Genomic DNA, 15,252 nt, shown 5'->3' on the forward strand with positions numbered 1-15,252 from the left:
GATACCAATCATCTCTCTGCCTCACAGGTTTTAGAGAGTCACAGCTGTCGATGCTGCAGGACAGCAGCAAAGGTCACTTGTTTCGCTAATTAATTACTTTGCGCGGGCATCTTTGGTTTCACTCTTTATGCATTTCTGAGGACAGAACAGAGCGATGACGCTCCATGTAATCTAGATCAAGAACAAAACAACTGTCATTCGGCTGTCTGAGACACATTTCTCTGGTAGTATTTTTCGTATGCTGCCTGTGAGACACAAATCCATAACAGTGTACTTCATTTTCACAATTCACAGTGGCAGCCTGCCAGGAAAAGTTAGGATACGCACTTGGAAAAAAAAAAAAGAACAGTTTCCCTCGATAACAATGGCACACTTTATTGCTCTTTAGCTCACAATGGTTTTCTGTGCAGCTTGTGGTATTGCTGCAGTATCCTGTTATGGGGGAACAATCCAATTCCTCTGACATAGTTACAGATCAGCCTGAGAATAACAATCAGCAAATACATCATTCAAGTAATGCAGCGAGCAGCCACCTCAGGCTGTTTACAAATACAATCAGAAAGGAGGAAAAAAAAAAGTGTAGCTATATCATAAAAAAAGTCAGTTTAGTCAATGAGCCAACATATTACACAGAATTACAGACATTCAGCTGCAGGAGCTTTAAGGATACTTTTATATCTGATCTGCTGCTGCTGTGGCATGAATATTTCATTCCGGTAGTGAGCAGCATTGCAGTGGCATATTTCATATTTCTATGCAAACCCTTGCTCAGAGTAACATGCATTTGCCTTGATGAATAAGTGATCTCTCTCTCTCTCTCTCCACAACTCTCTGCCGCTCTCATATTGTTAAGACTGTCAACAACTGACACACGCCAAAGACGCAGTGAACAAACAAACAAATGGATAAGTGAGTGCACACCACTGATTGTCGGTGTGTAGCATGTGCTTGTGTTCTTCTACAGTGTGTGTGTATGTGTGTGTGTGTGTGTGTGTGTGTGTGTGTGTGTGTGTGTGTGTGTGTGTGTGTGTGTGTGTGTGTCAAAGTGTGTGTGTATGTGTGTGTCTCTGGTGCCCTGCCAGAGTCTGAGCCCGTTCTGCTGAGTGGGCAGATTCTCTGGCGGAGTGTCCCATCGGAGTGACAAGTGCATTTAGAAACAGCCTGATGGAGTCATTAACGGCAGCGCTGCTCATTAGCAACACACACACACACACACACACACACACACACACTGTAACAATAGCGTCATCGTCAGGTTATTACACTGGTTCAATCTATAAAATCTGGACGATACAGCACATTTACACAAAGCCATGATATGGTGCATAATATCATTCAAGAAGTGGGCTGACACATCTGATTAAGAGAGCAGGCAATCACACATATACACACACACACCCACAGGCATGATCAAACTATATTGATTACTGGAATAACAACAAAGCATCCATTATTGATCCTCTTGTCCTTTCTCTGTACAAGATTCAAACAAAGTCGGGTAATCAAGGGCATTACAGCATTCCTGGAAGATCTCGAGCACAACAGTCTTCAATAAACCACTATTTTCTACAGAAAAATGGCTCATGTTTTTAAGCCGGTAGCAGTTTCTCTTCCACATAGGCTTAAGGCATGAGATGATTATTAATAAGGAATTAATGAAGGATAATACATTTGGGCTTAAATCACCAGGATACATACTTATAAACCGAGAAGACGTACTCTAATTGTGTTGGTATTTTTAGTTTGCTAAGCTACATTATACCATTACAATCAGCATTAGGCATTACATCACAGCCATGTGAGCGAGAGGCAAATAAGTGGGAAACGGCTTCAAAGGGAACATTATGTTCTTGCTGATTATTAGGCTCAAATGCCAGTTTCCTATTTGCATCAGATGAGTCATCCGTGGAGACATGCAGCTTTATGTTGGGACTGATTCATGGGTAATGCTGTAGTGAGCCCGGTGCAAGAATCAAACAATCACTGACACTTTATGGCACCATGTACATGATGAATACGCCCGACAGCCATTCAGACCCACACAGCAATGATCCTTAAAGCTCCTGAGACACATCAGCAATTATGATCTGAACTGAGGGATAAGACGGTGTCAGAGGTGCTGTGGACTGCAGTTTGATGTGACTCAATTATTTAAAAGACATTACCAGCAGAATTATGTGATATTTTTTGCGATGCTGCCTTTGTTGTTGTTGTCACACTCGGAAAACAGAGCTGTTCTACTGTGGGATCATAATGCGTTGGCAAACACTGCCATTACCTCTAGCCTGCCTCTATTAGTGTGATTCTCAGCTCATTATATCGGGAGGAATTCCAACTACGTACTGATGAATTACTCCAGTCAAGACAACACTTGTTAAACCAACCAAAGGACAATAAACATAAGCTGATTTATGGCAGAGACAGGACACAAATGCATAAACATCCAACCCAGCAGCCTGATAGAAACTGGAAACACTGCAGTAACCTTCTGAGATCAAGAAACGCTTTGAAAGCAACCTAAAAAAAGACGAAAAAGAAAATTGAGGTTTCTATAGGGCGCTCACCTAGGTGCGCTCTCTCCCTCTGGACATCCTTGAAGTTGAGTCCGCTGGTCAGGGTGCTCTCTCGGTAGCGGTGGAGGGCCTCTCGCCTCCCGTTGGTCCCCAGCTCCCGGAGCACGGACTGCTTGAGAGGCTCGGCCTTCAGACAGTGGGCCCATCCTGAGAAGTCTGGTACAGTCCACTTCACCAGGTCGTCTAGTCGCACAATCACCTTCTCAGACACTGCAATTACCTCATGCTGAAAGGGAAGCAGGGCAAAATCGCAATTACAATCAGAAGCACATACAGTGATTTTTATAAATGCAGCTGAGCTGAGGTCACGGATAGTTTATAGATAGTCACTGTTTGAAACAGTTCTGTTGAGCAGACAAACATTTTCACAACAGCACGTCTGCAGATGTGCATGATTGAAAGTGACATTTTAAAACTGCTTTGCTCTATTAAGAAATTGCACAACAAACAAATGAATAAACTTTGCCAACACACCATGCTGAGCATATATTTTCATTCATCTTTTATGTTTACAAAGTGCGCAATGCATTTTAAGTTCCTCTTCACAACTCTTCTACTAACTCGTCCCTTTGGTTGGTTCTCAATAAGTTATTTTCTTTACAAATATAGTTCCCTTTTAAAGTTTAAAACACATATTTGTTTTACATGTGCTTCCTTAAGTACAAATACCATGGTCTAAAAATACTCACAGGGTGTTATTGATGACATTCAGCCGCTAAATGTGACATTCCATCTCTCCCCTTCCATTGCAGTCACAACAAAACACTGCTGTTGTTCGATTCATGTACCGCCTCAAGTTGTCGCCAGTTTCTTGCAGTACCTAACTTCACTAACTAGCTAGCTAACGTTTTTTAAACAAAATGGCAACTACCACCCACGAAACACAGATACCAAGTGATACCAACGGTGTTATACGATTGGCTGACAAAGCATGTAGGAAGCTAGAACCTGCTGTCAAAATTCTTACACAGAAATAAACAAAAACAATTTGGACCCAATAAACAATGTAATATTATTAAATCACAATGATAATAATGTTTTAAGGAAGAAACTTTATTTTGAACTTTTCTACAAATAAAGAAAAATGATTTGTCTACATAAAAAATGACCAATATGACCTTTAAAGTCATGAATTCAAAATGTTAGAGTAATGAAGTATTATTTGCAAAATGTATGTACAAATGAAGTGAAATTTTAATGTTGTAGTTCATCATTGTGGAGAAAATTAAATAGATACTTTACTGTATATACTGCTGAGTAGGTAAAAGGTCAAATTTGTAAAAAAAAATAATAATTAAAAAGTAGATTTTTGAGTCTAATTCCCAACACTTCAAGTGAGCATCAGTTGGGAATGAGACTCAAAATGAAACTTTTCAGCAAAGTTATCAATAAATATAAGTGCTAAATAGACCTAAATTGAGTCAAAAGTACATTATTTTGCCCTGAAATGCAGTCGATTAAAAGCATAAACTTCAAGTATTTAAATGTGTACCTAACGATAATACTTCACATACACACTTCACATTCCACCACTGGTAAGTTATGTATGGCAGTAAAAGGCGATCTTACTCAAAGGTCAAAGGTTATGTAAAAAGGACAAAGATCAGAATCAGAGCTGGAAGTGGAAACAGGACAAACAACAAAACGTCCTTGTTTATCAACTAAATTGGTATGAGTGTCAAGTAGCATTACGGCTGTGGATGCACATTAATGTAAGTAAATTACAGCAGCATGAATATGGATGATGCGGATGATTGCTGATTTGAATTTATGCCAGCAGTTAAATCAATGTCAAAGAGGACGTGGATGTTTGAGACTTTTTTTTTATTAGCATTTAGGAAGTCTGCTTCCTGATATCCACCAAGAATGTTGAGATGTTCTGCTTTTAAATCACTAGCCACACTCGGTGGACATGAATATTACACCTTCAAAGCATGGAGGAGTTTAGAAATTTGTTACGGCGAAGGTGTAATGAATAGTAGGAGAAAGCTGTGAGCTACATGACACACAATAACACTAATGTGTCGCTGTCAGGGTAACTATGAATGTAAATCTGTAGCAGCAATTTGTACGACTGACATTGAGGCACCCTGGTTTTGTCTACATTCTATTGGCTTGCTTAATAAGATTTGCTCTCTCTCTGGTATGTGCTTCCTTTTCATAAAAAAAAAAGAAACAAAAAAAAATCTGTGGTTGATTCAAGCCCTTTTAATAACTCTCATACTTGAGGAACTACAAGTCCGGCGGAGAGGGAAGGAAGCAGAGATGCTTAAATGTGTTTCCATTTGAAGGGCTAATGGCTGAAGTGTTTGTTACCGAGTGGAGTGGAGTGCTGGAAGATGGCTATTACAGAAACGGCAGAAATCTGGAGGACAGATGTGCACAGGCAGAAACGCAGACACTCCGAGTAGTTCTCAGATGTTGATGTTTACCTTGGTTATCTCTATTAAATCTTCCATTTGCCGGGCATCTTTCTGGCTGTATTTGTCCTCAAAGAGCCTGCATATGACTGGCATTAAAAAATCACATTTATTTACTCTACATTGACATGTTTATGCGCTGCATGTATGAATGTAGAGAGGCTGGACGCAATAAAAGCTACACCTATACGATCCAATAAAAATCTGAGCCCAGTAAAGCTTTCCTTGTGAAGCTTACAACATCAAGTTTTTCAAGATGCCTTTCCCACATTTTAATGCATTATTTTGTTAGTGTTCCTCTTATTCTAAAAACAAACACATGAACAGAGGACTTTTGAGCGTTTCAGATTCTCTCTGAGTGCTCTGTCTATACAATTACCCATATTCAGTTCTCACATCATCTGCAACTACAGGCATATCAAATCCCAACCAGTTGGAGACAGTATTTCCTTATAAAGGAAAAGCCTGCGAGGGATAGCTTGATATAGCTGTGCCTCCCTCACTAAGTAGAAACATCAAACATGGGTTTTCGGTCTTCTTATAATGAGCTGTCTTCAGCTGTCAAGTGGTGGCGGGTGGTTGTAACCGGCTTTCCATGCAATGAAAAACTGACTGCTGTTTCTGCCTTCAGAAAAGCAGGCCATTTGAATAATATAGAGCAACAATAAATAGCATTCAGCCTACAGCCAGAAACCACATTGTAGTGTATATCTCTACAGAATTAGCTACTGTACTTTGATGCAATCTACTGACAGCACATAGAGAACCAAAAACCATGAAATATTTCAGTTTGAGTCCATTCGAAACAGAAATAATGCTCTGAATTCTCTGCTGCTGATGTGTGAGTCAAACAGCAATACTTCAAGTAATCCAATAGCACACCGGAGCATACGCACAGCAACAGCAACAGCAAACCTTAAAAACACACAGCCGTTCCCTCTATATCAATCAGCTGAATGACATGGTGCCTTGTGTGAGTGTCAACAGATCCTGTTTGGGGACTTGTTCGGCCTGAGAGCAAAACACAACAGGTGAGAGCAATTCAGCAGCTGTCAGCACAGTCCAGAATATAATCAGTCTATGAACGGAGCCAAAACAGGCTACATCCATTCGTTCTTCTTTTCTTTTTTCTATTTACAAGCCAACGTTAAACAAGCTGAAGTCTGTGGGCTGCTGTGTGAAACAGCTTGTACAGTCAGGAAGCTGAATGCAGGCTTGTGGTTTGCTCAAGTTGTGATATTTGATTGAGAAATTTTAAATTCTGTAGAATTAGGAAATGTGCGTTTCTATGACAGTATGTTTCTGAGAAACCAGCCAAACTAGACCGTTGCTGAGAAACGATCACAACAACAGCCTTGCATGAGTCTGGTCACAATGAGAAAAACAGAGGTATTTAATGAGAAAGATAAAATCAAGGCTGCAACTGATTGTTTTCAATATTGTGTAATCTTTTGATCTGTCAGGAAATCGTGAAAAATAAACCCAAAGACACTGAGTCAAACCATCAAACTATTCTAGAGCTGCAACAGTTTATCAATTAATCAATTAGTTCTAAATACATTAATCAACAATTATTTTGATAATTGAGTTAAGAAATATTTGAGAATGAAAAGTCCAAATTCTCTGGTTTTAAGTTCTTATGAATGTTTCCTGGTTTCTTTACTCCTCAGGAAACTGAATATCTTTAGGTTGTGAACAGAACAAGACATTTGAGGACATCATCTTGGGCTTTGCAAACACTGATTGACATTTTTGCCATTTTCTGGCATTTTGTTGACCAAAAAACTGATGGATCAATCCACAAATTCATCAACAACGAAGGAATCATCAGCGCTAAACTATTCATCTATGACTAAAATCGTTACCGTTTCATTATCCATCAGATCAATTAATCGACCAATTCTCTCAGCCCTCCACCAAGATGAATCACTGCAGCGGCATTCATCTTCATTGCAGGGGTTCTTCTACTCATTGCTTTGATTTTTCTTGTGTCAAAAGATGAGCTTTAGAAAGTTGCTCTTCTGTAAATGCCGCCCGACCACACTGTCCTGTCATTTCGAGTTAGGCAGCTGATAGTTCAGCAAAGCGGCAGACACAGCCAGCAGGCCACTTGATAATATAGGTCAGAAGACTGCAAGCCCACAGCCAAGAGGTGACACTCCACATCAGCAACATACCAAACAGCCGGGTGTCATTTCACTGACACTTCCTACACAGATGCATTAAGAGCGTTTATACACTGTGAGTCCCGCACTAAAATGTCTTAATGTGCTACTATAATTTTGCCTCGTGCACGTCAGTAAACGCACATACTTTTCTAACAGCTCCTTTTATGATTGAGTTAAAATGCAAGGTAACACATTAACAGCTGAATGTTACATTCTGTCTTCGCTCTTCTATCAATAATTCATGTTATTACTGCAGCAGCAAGATATCTCCAAAAACATTAACTGAGTGAATTTATTGCTATGACTGCACATAATGGACTGACAGTGGGAAAAAAAAAGCAGACTTCTGCTGTGAAACTGTAGATAACTCTCTTCCAGCAACCCATGACTCCAGCAATCTCATTGAAATTAAACTCGCTAAAATCCATATCATTCAATTTATATGGATGCGGCGGTGTACTGGTGGCAAAAACAGCTCATAAGGGACATTCACAATTCTATATTCGGTGATCCAATTAGAAACAATGCACCCTGAAATATTCCATATCGCTGTGAACAATTCCCTGTGAGAAAATCCACGCCACTGTGCGCAAACAGTGAGGGAGACATTCCTGACTGTCAGCGTTCTGCGGCGGAGCGTCTCATCGCTCGGACAGGACTTTCAGCTTTGGAGTCAAGGGGTGCTCGCTCCCAGTGGGTGGGTGTCTTTCTATACTGTGGGTAGACACACACACACAGACACACACACACACACACACACACACACACACTCTCTCACTTACACACACACACTCTCACACAGTGCTCCTGTCATGCTGGGAAGGTTTCAGCCTGCTGCCTCAGAGAGGTCAGCACTGGAATTCCTGAGGCCAAAGGAGATTAGTAATTGAGTAATGGACATGGTGACATGGACAATGAGGAGACAGAGAGGCAGAGAGGGCAGGAGAAGGAAGAGAGGAAGACGGAGAGAGAGAGAACGAGGGAATGAAACACAATATGAGTTCATTATCTGTCTCCCCTCCCCATGACTGACCTTGGCTTCAGTGTCCCAAAACAAACTTATCTGGGAATTAAAAAAGGAGCTCTGGGGAGTAAGCCAGGGACAATTGAATTAGAGTATGTTTTTTGAGAGTGCCTCAAGACTAGAAAGAGTTCAAGGTACAACATTCAAAGGTGAGAGTTATTGTACATAATGTTCTGCCGCTTAATGCATGCAGTTTATTCATATGCATAAAAGTTGCTGTAATATCCGTGGGGTGCTGAACTCATCTTTTATTCACTGATTCCATTAAGAGATTGCTCTAACATGAGCCGCGGTGATATATGAACTTTGCATTCTTTCGCTGTTATGATGACAGAGAAAAATAGGGAGATAACAGGAGATTTCAAAGCTCCTCTGCAAGTGGGTGAGGCATCCATCATGTAAGGTGACACCACAAAAAAGCTGCGTCAGCTCCCTCGGATCACTGAATCTTTGTACTCTTGTATTTTGGCAAATGCACACAGAGACAAAAAAAGAAAAAAGAAGACTAAATGCGTGATGACTCCACATGCTCCATCTAAGAAACCGCAGTTAAGAATGAAAAATATTGGCTGGAGTATTAAGCAAGAGCTTCTCATCTGTGGCTGCATTCTCCTCAAAGGTTATAATAACGATCCACTGTAGCTGGGGGCACTGGAGTCATGCATCAAGGCAAATGTTTGCCTGTTCAAGTGGTTAGTCAATGACAAAGTGGAAAAAACTGAGCTAAAGAGCACCAAAAGGCCCTTGTGTGTTGACAAACCGACGCGCTGCTGTAACATATCATTACTTAGACTCAGAACAGTTTTATCACGAGAATCAGAAGATTGTGAAGCACCAGAATGACAACAGCTAAACCAATGGGAAATGTTGGCGGGGTTTGTTTTTATAGCCTTTGAAGTCCAGGGTATTCCATTTTAAAGGTTTTAAATTACACTATCCTAAAAAGCTGGTAATAATTTACATGCTATTTCAGCAATGGTGAGGAATTCACTGGAGGGCAGTGTTCAGAGTTAATGACTTGTTCTGCGGCAGGAGGAGGCACACATGCGCGCACGCCACACACGCACACTAAAAGCTCCCCCCTCCTCCTCCTCCTCCCTCCTCCCCTCCACCTCTAAATTCCTGCCATTGTTGTGTGAATGGGGAGATTTGGTATAATGCACAGACTGGCCAAGACAAGGCTGCCGTATGGACGCTTTAAAAAGATCACTGTAAAAATCTGCCATATCACATTTACACTGGAGTCATTCAGCAGAACGACCTTATCCATCAAAATGCTGGTCGCATATCTAAGCCACTTACACTTAATTCAACTAGCATCCCAGATGCCTGAATTACCCATTCAGGGTTTTTCCCTTAGGAAAAATCAAAGAAGCAGCAAATGAATACAATCTAATTTCCCTACAAGCTGGCTTTCCAAGCACTGAAACACATGCATGGACTACTGCCATGTACTGAAGAAATGGCTCTGGATGCATGCCAAAGTGTTTTCCACAGCAATCAATACTGGCCTACTGCTGCAGTCCCCAGCTTGTCAGTGTGTGTGTGTGTATGTGTGTGTGCCAAAGCCTTGTCAGCTAGAGGGACAGAATAGAGGAGAAGAGAGGTCAGATGAAATCAGAGGTGATGATAATAGCACATTAATATAACATGATCCAGAAATATTCTCCATGGTCGTGAATTCCCATTAAGAACGCTTTGCTGTATTCGCACTAAAGTGGGATATATAGTATAAGATAAGCGTAAGCAATTAAGCGCCTGGAGCGGAGTATACAATAAGTGGGTGTTGTGTGTGGGGCGAGCTGTTATCTACACACACTGTCCAATAGTGCTCTCCTGGAGGGGAGGAGAGTCCAAAAAACAGAAAGTATTACAGCCGGCGGGCCTGGCCATTTGGAGTGAGAAGAAATAATGTGTCACTCAATGAGTTTTAAAAACACATGTGACTGTTCAGTCGGTGGCAGTTTGCAGGCAGACAAATAGAGCAGAGGCCCCAATAGAGGGTTTGTCATAATGGGTGAGCAACTCGACACAAAGCCTGTTTAAAGAGCAAGCAGAGCTCAACTGGTGGGGGTAAACACTGCTTGTCAGGCGGAGATACAATGAAAAACAGAGCTTCCTCCACATATGGACTTAATAATTAACTCAGTATAAATAGATTAATACATTTTCTCTGGACCTGTTCATCAACTATTAAGCAAACACAGGGCGCCGAGAGGTAGGTTTCCTCCAGTGAATCATCCCCTCTATTTCCAGCCAAAGCTGACTGGATTTAAAGCTGGCTACGTTTAAAAGGAATTGACCTCCAACCCTGTGACAGAAGAAAAACAAGCACAGTAGGTCATGGGTTGGTTCCTCTTGTCACTGCACAGCACAGCAAAACTCAGCGAAACACAGCGCGGGAGAAGCCGAGAACAAACAAATACCTGAGAAATAACCAGGAAATTACATCATAGCTGAGAACACGAGTGAATCAGTAATCCAATTCCAGTGAGTGAGTTCAATATACAGCTGCTCTGATGTCTTGCCTTTTGGTATTCGGAGGATATTGGCTTCGGGCTTAAGATAATAGCTATCTGCAAAGATATGAGGTGTGATGTCAGAGAGAGAGGGAGCGACACGGCTCCGAATGTTTACATGTCAAGTGTCAAACACTGTGTCTGGTTTGTGTTGTGTGAAAATATTCAAGGAGGAGATCTAACATGATCTAAGAATAAATGTCACAAGCCTCAATGTCAGAGTTGCGGCTTTACCTCTCGATTTGTGCCTCTGCTCATTTGGCACTAAAACCTTGTGAAAACAGCACACTTCCTGAGAGCTGTATGTTATCAGCTTCATATCTGCATGAGTCACTGGGCTTATTTGAACTCCAGATTTTCAGCCAGTCTATTACAGATCTGCACTTCAGTGGAACTCCACAGTCATTAATCGGTGTTTATACTCAACCAGAGTCCTGAAAAGAAATGACTAATGCGAAGTTTATAAACTCCACTTCCCCACGCAGCTAAAAATGAACTCTTTGCTAATGTTTACATTTCAGAAACAAATAATCTCTTCACACATTCGTCACTCAGAAGCAGTATTTATCAGCCAGTGACTTTAAATACTTTTAATATTGCAGTTTTTTTTAACATTTATTTATTTATTTTATTTTGCAAGGCTGGTTTACCCTTCCTGTTTGTTTTTTGGATTATGTGCTACATCTGTAAGCGCTCCTAGCTGACTCATGCAGTGCAGATTAGTGTTATGGGGCAAAGTCAGCGAGAATCTGAATGGGCTCAGTGAAGGTCATAAACTGACTTGAAGTTGTCAGGGCAATTTCCACTGTGTAATATACAGTAAGTAGTCCGATTTGCTGAGAGCCGGAGCTTTGACAAGCCCTTTAATTGAGGTCAGCCTGCAGGCACCTACATTGCACTTAGACACACCGAATCATCCTCAAATTATATTATTTCTTGGTCTGGTTTATTCTGTAATCAGACTGCAACTTCAAAGCAATCTGTCTCTCCTGCCATGATGCAACTTGCTGCATAATTCATGCAGGAGAGGGCTTTAAAGATTTCACTTAACAGACACACAAACTACCCTTCTGTGTTTCACTTCATGTCCCAAATTTGCTTTGTTAGCGCAGCCCTTCTGTTATTTAATGTAATGTTTTCCAGATAGACCCAGAGGACTGGAATGTAAGCACTTTGCAATGCAAATAAGTCTTTGGGAAAGGGGCGGAGCTGATGTGTTGTTGCGCAAGTGTGGCCTCAGAATCGACGATGCATGCACTCAAAGTAATTACTAAATAATTGCAGCGTGTTAAAGGCTAAAGCGAGAGGGCTTCAGGAGATGATACCCGTTCACAGAAGAATTCTGCCACAAAGATGATAGCTTGTCTAAGCGGCGGCCCATAAATAGCCACCTTTCTCATGAAAGGGAAATGTGATAGCCACTCTATTACTCAAGAGGAAAGAATGTAAGTAAACCATCAGCGGAAGAGTCGAGTACAAACACGGCTTTGTCCTTCCTTATAAACAATATAACAGCAGCAGAGAATCATTTCCATCCAGCCGCAAGTGATCAAAAGCACAGAGCAGTAATTAAAGTGCTGCCGTCGCTGGATGAGGCAGATGAGAGAGAAAACAACACACCATTTGTTTTACAGCAACAACAACACAAAAAACTCAATATCAGAGTAATGCCATGCAGCGCAGCGATGTGACCGGATCACAAGCGCCACATATGGCCACAGTCAATCATAACTATTGCTTTTACTGTGCCAACAGCGGCGTAATGTAGCACAGAGGCGTCTTTTTTTGTTTTTTGTTTTTTCTTAAGCGCTGCCTCAAATGTGAGCTTGACAACATCACACTGTGGAGGATGGAAATGTCCACATGGAAAAATTATGCAAAGCTTGGAGAGTAGTTAAAACGTGTCGGCGCTGGCTCTGCTCTGCCACGCTTTATGACTCGCTCTGCCTCTTTCAACATCAGGCGGCATTACAAAATATCTAATAACTATCGTAGCGACTGATCTGAGCCAAGTTGACCCCATGCATTCATTACCGTTTCGCAATTTCCGCCCGTATGTCAGTATTTGACACGCTTTGCCGAGAAATGAAATGACAGAGCCTCGGCGCAGGATTCTTGCGGATTTTCCCCTTTATAAGACAATTAACCCCATAGAGCGCAGCGGCAGCCTTATTGAGCGCAGCTGGACAAGTGCACATTCAGCAGTTGACAACCACAATAGGCAAATAGGCTCAAGTAAAACTAGAGAACAAATACAGCTGTAGGTCAATCCTTTTTTATAACGCTCGGATACATCAATGTCAGCATCAATACATGCGTTTATGAATGCCTCCCAGCGGAGAAAACACATCCAGCGCCAACTCCTAACGCAGTAAATGAGGCTGTTTAATCATAATAATAGAAAATGCTCGCCAACAATACAGGAAGAAACGCACAGTCATTTGTGCTCATTCACCGGGCGATTAATATTCCTACCTCTCCGTGGGTGACTGTCCGTCCCTGGGGAGTATCCTCGGGTAGAAAATAAAGTTTGGAGCTTGATAAAAGTTGCTTGCTTGTTCTTTCTTCCCAGAGCAGCTGAAGCTCCGCTATGCAAATAGGATCCTCCGGTTTACATCTGACGAAGAAAAAGTCTCCGAGAGACAGAATCCTCGGTTTGCCTTCCCGGTGAAATTTAAAGGCTTTATAGAATATATATGGTCCATGTAAGCCGCAAGATGAGCCCACCCACTGTAGAGGAAAAACACAAACGGGGAAATTAATGAATGGCTTTACATCAAGTCATTTTTTGGTAAACAAATCGTCGCCAAGTGGACACAAACATTTCAAACATCCATGCGTAATTACGCACGGTTGGCAGCGATCACATTCGGATCTCTTTTTTTTTCCACACAATTAGTATCATGTAACTATTTTTAGATGTTCAACATATGACACAGATGTGGTCACACTAAATGCAATGTGACAAAGTTTTGTGGACGAGGCACGTGAGCACAGTTTACAGCAGGTGGCGATTAGCGCAATGCGAAAATAAAATAAATCGACGGTTGATAACAAACGTTACCTTCAGTGAGTTCGGCTCCATCTCGACGTTATGAATTGATTAAACTCAACACGCTCTCCAAACTTGCTGGCTTGAATGGATTGCCGAAGGTCCTGCAAGGGACATATCTCCGCGGAGTTTAAAACATCGTGTATTACACGATACACGAGCGTGGGAAAAATGTGTTTTGTCGTAAATACACAGAGAGAAGCATCGTGCACGTCCGCGTGTCTATTTAGTGGATTAATTCTGCGTTTGTGATTTTTTGCCGGGTTCCTATTGGGCGTAACCACGTGTTTAGACACAATATTGACACATAACTATAAAAACATTAACAATTTTTAACCATCGTTGAGTTTTTGTTGTGTATAAAACAAGAAATGAGGCTTCCGCAACATTTCTCAGCATCTAAAAGCGCGATTAATGCGAATATGCTGCGTTTGTGTGTTTTTCCGAGGCTGTGTTACTTCCAGGACTTCTGCAAAAGACGTTCAGTATGAAAGCACATTTCTCACAGTAATGACACTGAGGCGCTTGCTGTGGATGCCTTCAAGAAACAATGTTACATGAAAGTTAATAGGGCTATCAAATGATTCCTCAAAAGGCAATGTGGGACCCGTGAGGTGCCGGCTGCGCTTTGAGCGGAACTTGCTCCTCGTCATGGCTCGTGCGCACGGCTCGGGCTTTTATGCCGAAAAATAATGGCCTTTATATATTTTGAGGCGAGCGATGAAAAGACAAAAAAAAAAAAAAAAAAAAAATTGGCCGAGTTAAAAAAAAAAAAAAGCGGGGCGTCACGAGACAGAATTCACGAGGCGGTCCATTATCCGGACATAAATCATGTTAAAACGCGGCGCTGACCTTGTGAAGACAGCGGGATATATTTGACACGGGTTAACACATTTGCACGATCAAAGCCTTTTTTATATGATTATTTTTAATGAATATTTATCACCGTAAACACCGAGGAATTACAAAGGCATTCTGATATCCGATATTACAACATGAATTATTAATCCCGGCCGTGATATTTATGCCAAGTTAAACAAACTTGGCGCTTTCTATTTGCATCTGTGGGCTCATTGTCCTTTTCGGTCTCCGCCGCTGAATGTGTCAGCTGTATTTTATCGGCTGTCGGGATTTATTCACGCACTCGGAGGTGATACCCGCTCCGTCCACAGGGCTGTGCTGTTTCCCCGCCGCCGTCCACCCTTTGCCCCGCATTTATCCACCACTCAGATCACAGAGCATGCAACAGCGACATGGGCCTACTTCTGACACCAGCTATTTCAAGTACAGTATTACGCAATGCGCCTTTTTTTTTCTCTCCCTCCCTGACAGGGCATACAGGCGCATTGATTCACATCTAGCAAAGTGTTTTCCTGTTCACCAAGCAGACGTGTTTTCTTATTTGGGTTCTGCTGCTGTTATGAATGGCTCTGGCACAAGAATCGGTGGCATGGAGGGTCATAGGTAATTACTCCCCTGCCCCCCCAACCCAATTA

The 15,252-nt window shown here is 41.7% G+C and overlaps 1 protein-coding gene across 1 annotated transcript in view; it reads right to left on the reverse strand.

The window, feature by feature from the left end:
- The window catches only part of arid5b (AT-rich interaction domain 5B), an 83,904-nt gene extending 69,911 nt beyond the window's left edge, over positions 1-13,993 (reverse strand). The window contains exons 1-3 of the mRNA XM_030441783.1: positions 13,769-13,993; positions 13,180-13,434; positions 2,565-2,799 (exon numbers count right to left, since the gene is read on the reverse strand). Coding sequence (XP_030297643.1) covers positions 2,565-2,799; positions 13,180-13,434; positions 13,769-13,789 — 511 coding nt within the window. The 5' untranslated portion in view covers positions 13,790-13,993. The remainder of the gene's footprint in view (positions 1-2,564; positions 2,800-13,179; positions 13,435-13,768) is intronic.
- Between the last annotated feature and the right edge of the window lie 1,259 nt (positions 13,994-15,252).

Source organism: Sparus aurata, chromosome 15 (genome assembly GCF_900880675.1).
Source record: "Sparus aurata chromosome 15, fSpaAur1.1, whole genome shotgun sequence".
Classification (NCBI taxonomy): Eukaryota; Metazoa; Chordata; class Actinopteri; order Spariformes; family Sparidae; genus Sparus; species Sparus aurata.